The 8,406-nt window shown below is 39.3% G+C and overlaps 1 protein-coding gene across 2 annotated transcripts; it reads right to left on the reverse strand.

Annotated features, from left to right (window-relative positions):
- Positions 1–2,554: 2,554 nt before the first annotated feature.
- LOC145043751 (ZIP metal ion transporter family) lies at positions 2,555–6,154 on the reverse strand. Of its 2 annotated transcripts, none has more exons than XM_078992500.1 (6): positions 6,004–6,154; positions 4,604–5,359; positions 4,242–4,526; positions 4,021–4,149; positions 3,795–3,892; positions 2,555–3,702 (listed from the first exon to the last, which is right to left on the reverse strand). In XM_078992500.1, the coding sequence occupies exons 2-6, from the start codon at positions 5,075–5,077 to the stop codon at positions 2,880–2,882; spliced, it is 1,809 nt and encodes a 602-aa protein (XP_078848626.1). In that variant the 5' UTR covers positions 5,078–5,359; positions 6,004–6,154; the 3' UTR covers positions 2,555–2,879. The 2 variants fall into 2 exon arrangements, with proteins under 2 accessions (XP_078848626.1, XP_078848635.1); XM_078992509.1 differs by having other exon boundaries at positions 3,039–3,697.
- Between the last annotated feature and the right edge of the window lie 2,252 nt (positions 6,155–8,406).

Below are 8,406 nucleotides of genomic sequence, written 5' to 3' on the forward strand. Positions count from 1 at the left end.
CAACTTGCCGAGTTCCATAATCCTTAGAACGCAAAAACTTCGACCCTACTCGCTGAGTCTTTCAAGAGCTCATCGAGTTCTCCTTTAAAAAAAGTCGGGACCTTCTACAACTGACTCGCCGAGTTCATCCTTGAACTCGTCGAGTCCTGCATCATGCAAGATGGCACATTTAGTCCTGAACTCGCCGAGTTCTCCATGAGCTCATCAAGTTTTTCTTCATGCAGTTGGAGCTTAGTCTTGAACTTGCCGAGTTTTGTTCTTGAACTCACCGAGTTCCATGATCTTCAGGTCCACAATGAACCCAACTGGCTGAGTGTTCTTCCAACTCAAAACATTGCCCATTATCAGAAGAGGTTTGGGGGAAATTATGACCCGACTCGCCGAGTCGTATGAGCGACTCGCCGAGTCCCTCCATGACCAAAACTATTCCGTCGATTTCAGTTGGTCTTCATGCATCTAAAACATATATTTGACCTCCTAGGGTCCATATTACACATAAAGTTACAAACTTGACGTTCATGCATGGGGTATTTGGCTCAAATGGTCCTCAAAAGGGGTTTATATGATGCATGGGACTCCCATGGCCATAAAGTTGGCACCTTTATGCCATGGGGTCCCTTTAAGGCTCTGGATCTGAAGTTATAACTCCCCAAACAAGCTTCTACCCATTTATGGTTCCATAAAATGCTCCATAAAACCCTAACTTACCCCCATGGAGGGATCTAAGGAAAGAATAAGCAAGGTATAGGCTTTTACCTCAAATGAGTTGGAAAAGTGGCACAATCTTTGGATCTACTTGCTTCCCCGAGAACCTTCAAGCGTTCTCTTCCTTCTTTAGCTTCAAAATCACCACAAACACACAACTATGGCTCAAGAACACTAAAAATGGACTAGCCTTTCGTGAATGTTGTTAGGAGGTGATGGAGGTCGTAATGAAGGCCAGTTAAGACGTTTAAATAGGGTGCAAACCCTTAAAATTAGGGTTTCATCCCGACATGCCTACTCGTCGAGTCAGGGAATCTGACTCGACGAGTAGGTCCTTCCACCTGCGTCCAAGTTTCACCTTTACTCGACGAGTTGGGGCCTCCAACTCGCTGAGCCCCAGAGTAAATGTGCAAATATTCATATTAAAAGTACATACCAGGAACCGAGCGCTACAATATTACTTTAACAAGACCTGAAATTACATATGTTGTTCATCGATTAAGTTAAAGGATGTCTAAGCCCTTAAAGCCTCATTATCATGTTGTACAACATTAGTTACGATTTTTTTGAAAACAAATTCGGGACAAGGATTATTTTTGTCATCTAAATCTTTTTTACAATTACGTGCCTTTAGTGATTCTGACTGGGCTGGATGTTTGGATACAAGAAGATTCGTAACAGGTTTTTATGTCTTCCTTAGAGATTCATTAATCTCGTGGAAATCGAATAAGTAATGTACAGTCTCTCGCAGCTCAACTGAAGCAGAATACCGAGCATTGGGTTCTATGATTTCTGAGATTATTTGGTTACGACATTTACTTAGATTTTGGTTTTACTTCCTCCACTCCTATCTTAGTCTTTTGTGGTAATGAGTCAGCCATCAAATTGGCAACCAATCCAATTTTCCATGAACGAACGAAACACTTGGAAGTTGATTGCCATTTTGTATGTGATAAAATTTTGGACAAAACAATCAAGTTAATGCCAATCCATACTTCCCACCAACTGTTGATATTTTCACTAAACCTATATCATTCTCCAAACTTCAACCTATCATCTCCAAGATTGCAGTTAAAAACATTTTTAAGTTTCCATCTTGAGAAGGGGGGGGGGGGGGGTGACATTTATTATTTATCAATGCTATGTCGTTTTATAGTAGTTTGTTTGTTTGTTAATAAGGTAGTTAGGTATGTGGTGCAAGTTAGCTTAGCTGTGTTTGTTGTGTGTATGTTAGCATGGTATGTATAGGTAGTATAAATACTCTTTGTAACAGATTAGTCTTGGTAATGAGAAAATATGTTCCCATTCGTGATCGGTTGTTCTTAGTCCAATAGGCATTGATGTTCCTTCGGTTTTATGTCCTTCATGTGATTTGCATTCAAAAGGCATAAGAAAAGTGTTCCTGTTTTATGAGGTGGTTGTTCGGATTTGGTTGTGGGTTGCGAATCGGGTGGTCCTTCCTCTTCCACTTAAGGTGATCCTTTTGACTACAATTTGGCTGCTTTGGATTATATAAAAGCAATATGTTTATTCAATCGTCTACCATCTCACGAAGTAGTATATGTTTGAAAAGATTGTAATTACCTCTTCAGATTGGTTCAGGAATAAGATCAATAGAGTTAGCATTAGTACATTACTTGGACTTATGGTTACAAATCTTAATCCATAATATTTCGTTGTAATTGTTTTGCTTTCTATCTCCTTGCTTGTCTTCTTTAATAAAATTCAGCGGTTCAAATAAATATATGACAACCCAAAATGATGCTGATAAGAGATTTTTATATACCAAGATAAAATAAATCAAGATCATTGAAAATGCAACGAACTAACAACAATATTCATATCAAACGACAAAAAATAAGATTAAAATTTCTGTTTCTCTATAAAGTTTAGTAAAATTCGTCGTATGTTACAACCCCAACACTTAACCATTAAAAATATTACGAATTAGTGAGCCACCATTAGATTTTAAAGAGCCATACGCCATAACAAGCAAATAATAATATCCTATTTCCCGTGCTCCCAAAATGAAACCTTTTTTCTATGTTGTACTCAAAAAGCATAAGCTACCAATATCAGATGACCGAAGCATTCAGGTCATCTGATATCTGATGACTGGAACATTATAGTAATGTTCCAGTCATCTAACCAGATAGAACAAACAATTCAAACAATTATCTGACGGCCTCAGGCGCCGAATTACAATACGGTGTATGCAAACAAACCAACTTGGTGGACATAAGACAAATGGTGGCAAAACCGACACCGGCCACCACACCCGCCATACTTTTCCGGCGATCCAACCTCACCGCCCTTTTAAACATACTCAAAAAACACGGTATCAAACCGCCACACGCAAACACCATCAAATGGTCCAAACCGCTATAATCAATCCCTGCAAGTATCGCACCGATCGCTGAAACCGGGCCCACAATTCCAATCAACCCGGACCCCGCCAACGCCCCGTACCAACTATCAGTCGCTCCAAATATACAACTCGCAACCGCCGCCCCGCGGGTCAACCCGTGGAGACAAACGGGGAGGAGCATGTGGCGGCCGAACCCGTACGCTTTCGGTGCCGCCACACCTAACGCGAGCCCTTCCACTAGGGCGTGGAGGGCAATGGTTAGACATGAGAGGATTGATTGGAGGGTGGTTGGGGAGATGGTGAAGGTGGGGGAATAACGGGAATCCGGTAAGGTGTTGGCGGAGGTTTTTTTCCGTGCGGCGAGTTTGGTGGCGGCGGTGGTGGTGATGTGGGTGAAGGTGGCACCGGTGGCTAGGAGGAAAGCGAGGGTGAAGAAGTTGAGTTTGGAGGTGAAGAGAAGTTGGAGGGGCCGCCAGGTGGCGAGGAGGAAGGCGATGCCGGAGGATATTCCGGTGAGGAGGGTGTGGTGGAGGTGGAAGGCGAGGGCGAAGGCCACCAGGATGTTGCCGCCTAGTAATGGACCCAGACCAAAGAGTAAGGAGACTAGGAAGCCGGATGCGCCTTCTGAACTACATTTAAGAAAGTTTTGTTAAAAAAAATTTAAATTGAAGAAACTAAAAAAAAAAATTGAACTCAAAATAATTCAGGAAAAGTAACTTACTTGTAATTGAGGCCGAAATTTTGGAACATGGCTCCAAGAGCTTCCATGGAGGCAACTGAAAGAGTGGCTGCTGATGCAACATGAGATGGAGATGCTTCCTATAAAAGTAAGACAGAAAGAAACCGTTCAAATATTTTTCATTAAGAATCTTGTGGAATTGGAATTGAAATTTGAGATTCCATTCCATGGTAGGGTGAAAGGAATCCAATTCCATTCTTCCGTTTACCTTAAATGCATCTGGAAGAACCTCAGCAACAACCATCCAGATCATACACCCTGCTGCAAACCCCGTACAAAATGGCAACATTTTATTGAAGGCATCAGCACATATAAACGAAGGCACTGCTACAATAGGCTGTCAAAATAAAAATATAATCAACATAAAATATCAAAGATCAAAGCTTTCAATTATTTAAAGAAAAGGGTAATAGGGTATTAGTATTATACCTGGGGCAAAGATGTAATTACACTCCATAACATAGCATTTTGTGGAGAGACTCCTCTTGATGCAAGAACCATACTAACAGCTAACCCTTCTGGAATATTATGAACAGCAATAGCCAAAGTTACCAAAAGACCCTGAGAAAGACCTTTTGATCCAGCAAAAGATACTCCAACTCCAGAACCTTCCCCAAAAGAATGAAGAGTCATGATCCCAATTACAAGAATAACCTTATTTGCATCTGCTCCTTTTATGTCCAACATACTCACTTCACCATAATGCTCAAGAAACTATAAAAGTAAAAAAAATAAAAATGTAATACCCATAAAAGATAACCTTTAAATGAGGTTATAGATTCAGTACATACCTGTTTACATAGCCAGATAAAGATGCCACCTGTCAAAATACCCATGACAACCCAACTACCACTACCATGATCTCTTCCTTCTTGTATCAAATCAAAACTTGCTGCTAACATAACTCCTGCAGCCATTCCATTACATATTCCTGCCCATTGAGCATCAAGTTCAACAAAGAAAAATGGCAAAGCACCCAAACCAGTAGCAGCAGCCATGGCTAATGTAAACAGAGCAACAGTAGTCACTGAAACCCTGTTGTTTGAGTTTCCACTCTTTTTTCCATCAAGTTCTTCGTTAATGGTGTTAAAGACTTCACCTAAGTTGTTTCCATCTATAACACTTCCTATGGTGTCCTTCAATGGAGCAGTTATTAGCCTCTCTGTAGTAGTAGTCTTGTTTTCTGAATCTGATGTAGCAGAAGTTGTATATAGAACGAGTGAAAAGAGAAAGAGTATGAAGATTTGTTTATGTATTGAACCCATTGTGTTTGTTCCTAATTCCTATACACAACCTAATCTATCTTGATTTCAACATAATATCTCCATGGTGCACTTCTTATCAACACTTCTATACCAATTTTACCGTAATCACTGGGAGAAATGACTTTGAGAACTGTTTGTTAATGGAATATAGTGAATCAATCCTTCAGTTAAAACCACATCAACTCATCAAGCAAGTTCAGCTAAAGCAGAGTTCAGGTTTTTTGAATATAAACATGAATCTGCATTAGCCTTCTTGGACACTTGAGCTTGTGTGTGTCTCACCTGAAATTTCAAGAAAAAAGACGATAAAATTGGGAATATTATTATAAATCTGCACCTTATGTGGGTCATCTCAAAACGGAAACTAAAAACATTGAGCATCATCAATTTCAGAAGTCATGGGATGAATATATTTTGGAATTCTGAATTTAACCTAGATAATTCATGACTAAGTACTACGCAATTTCAGAATTCATATCATCTGAGCAGCTAAGACTGTTGCCTTGAATTCTGTATTAAATCATAAAAGCAATTCTCAAGCGGAATTCTACAATTTTAGTTGGATCAACGGATCAAGAGCATTGTCTTCGTTTGAATTGAAATTTCATTCTATCACTGATTCTAGTAGACATAATTAATCACTTCTTAATTTCTTAACCTTTATTGTATCACAGATTACAACCCAAATTGATCACCCAGTTTAAAACAAAAAAATGGGAGGGATCAAAATTGTAACGCGAATCTCCAAGCTTTACAGCTAAGAAGCACAGCAATGAAGCATCCATTATCGAAACGTATTCAATTTCGGACTCCAAAAACATCTACTATAAAAATTTTAATTGATCTATGAGAAAAATGATCTGAAGAAAAAAAACCCTAAGACCTAAAAACGTAAACCTGAGAGTATAAAAAATCAAGGATCGAACCTGCTAATCGAAGAAATCAGCCGTCATGGACAGTTATTACGGCTTCAAAAATCCCGAATGCGTAGATAGAGAGACGACTTTAACAACCCACGGATGACGGAAACGCAGATTCTGCCATGAGAGACAAAAACCGCGGTTGTGACGACGAATTCCACGGTCGAACCCCCTGTTTTCTTATCTATTTTCACTTTCAGTCCCTATACTATTTTATTAGTTACATCCGCATCTCGATTTTTCTATAGGGTAAATTACTTTTTATACCTTCACGCGTTAATTCAAAAATAAAATTTAGAAAACTTAAAAAATGAAAACCTAGACAATATCATAACAAATCAAGAAATATAATTCTAATCATGATTGAAAGCAAACTATAATATTTATAAAAATCAAACCCAAAACCCAAGTGATATAAACTTCAAACTCATTTTGTCCTAGAATTCCTTTATAATAACAAAGATTTATTAATTACAATGCAAGCAATGATACACAATAAATCAAAGTACGGTTTTTAAACGATGTTTGGGATTTTTTTTTTATCTAAATTAGCTTCACATGATAAGTTAATTTGAATTTTTTATTACATAAAATATAGTTTGTTATCATGGTTTTTTGTGTTATGGTGTCCTTAATAACCATTTTGATTGTTCGGAATGAAAAAAATAACTCGTTAATAAACAAATTATCAAATTTTTACTTTTCGGTACAATATAAACTAATTTAAACATTTCTTAAACTACGTTTGGTACTTAACAAGCTTATAATGCAATTTCAAAGACCCTCAAAATATTTTTGGTTTCGTCATGACAACATGTGGAGACTACTAATGAATCTCGCCAAACTATGATTGTTATTATAAAATTTGATGTTCAAACATTACTTCAAACACCAATTTCTCCCAACGATTAAGCTCGAGATGTAGAACCATATGCCTTTTGAATTAACCTTTGACCTAATCGCATGCATTGTCGTTAACTCATGGTCTATTGATGTTACATCAACCTTCACCAGTCTCCTTCTCCTTACTGGTGTATGTCAATAAATCAAGGATAGTATCTAAAGAAAAAACAATATAGGTTATGTAACATCCAAAAATACGACCCAAAATTTTTTGTTTTAATAATAATAAAAAATCATATACTGAACGTCATATCATAAAACCATACGTCAAATATCTCAAATCATAATAAAATGTCGTGAAACAACTGTATCAAATCAGACTAAGAATCAAAACAAACTCCCAGGACAAAAACTGAAGCTGTGGTGTGTGCAATGACATCATCCCGAGCTCTTCCCTTTACTTGCGGAAGTACCTGAAACCAAAACTAAAACTGTAAGCACGAAGCATAGTGAGCTCCCCCAAACTACCACATACCATACAATGCATATAAAACACACACTGGGCCTTGCCCACTGCATCGGACCGAAGTCCGAAAACTGCATCGGATCGAAGTCAGGAACTGACTGCATCGGACCGAAGTCCGGAAACTGCATCGGACCAAAGTCCAGAACTAACTGCATCGGAACGGAGTCCGGAACTGACTGGGGCCTTGACCCCTGCATCGGACCGAATCTGACTGAAAATAGCATAGCATAAACATATCAAATAGCATAAACACATATATTATATACTGCATCGGGCCGTAGCCCGGAACACTTAACACATAAATCCTATCTGAGCCACGAAGGCATCAGACATACTAACTACTGCATCAGACCGAAGTCCGAAACTACTGCTAACTAAACAGGCGGGCATTGTGGCCGTAGACCCGTTCTTACTAGAAGGAAACTCACCTCGTAATCTGGCTGCTGAATGAACTGCTCGGGAAACTGTCTGTTGCTGCTCCGGTACCTCCTCGACTACAATTTCCATAATTACGCTAAATCAATCACTGATAACTACACTGAGGGTAAACTGACTATTTTACCCCTGGTCAAAGTCAACCTATTGGTCAAAGTCAACATATAGTTGACCTGACTCATCGAGTTGGGTCACCAACTCGTCGAGTCCTTACTCTCACTTTCTTGCTTCTGCTCGCTACTACTCGTCGAGTTTGGCATAGACTCGACGAGTTCCTCTTCGACACTAACACTCAGTCAATCTGCATCCGACTCGCCGAGTTGTATGAACAACTCGCCGAGTCCTCCTTCAACACATGAACACTCTGGCTGTGACTCGCCGAGTTGTATGAACAACTGTTTGAGTCTGTTCTTGAGATATGAAGATTGCCTTGGACTCGCCGAGTCAGGGCATTGACTCGCCGAGTCCCTCTATGAATAAGTTCTATCTCCGACTCACTGAGTCCACCTATAACTCACTGGTTCCACCCGGCATGACACATAAAAGGGGAAGGAATCGGGGACTCGCGACCCGACTCGCCGAGTCTAAAGAACAACTCGTCGAGT

Source organism: Lactuca saligna, chromosome 1 (assembly GCF_052625555.1).
Source record: "Lactuca saligna cultivar CGN05327 chromosome 1, ASM5262555v1, whole genome shotgun sequence".
Lineage (NCBI taxonomy): Eukaryota > Viridiplantae > Streptophyta > Magnoliopsida > Asterales > Asteraceae > Lactuca > Lactuca saligna.

Coding starts and splice junctions, on each gene's coding strand:
- LOC145043751 (XM_078992500.1), bottom strand. CDS start 5,077: ATGGGTTCAATACATAAACAAATCTTCATACTCTTTCTCTTTTCACTC. Junction 4,527..4,603: donor TTATCTGGCTATGTAAACAG/GTATGTACTGAA, acceptor TTACTTTTATAG/TTTCTTGAGCATTATGGTGA. Junction 4,150..4,241: donor TAATTACATCTTTGCCCCAG/GTATAATACTAA, acceptor TTATTTTGACAG/CCTATTGTAGCAGTGCCTTC.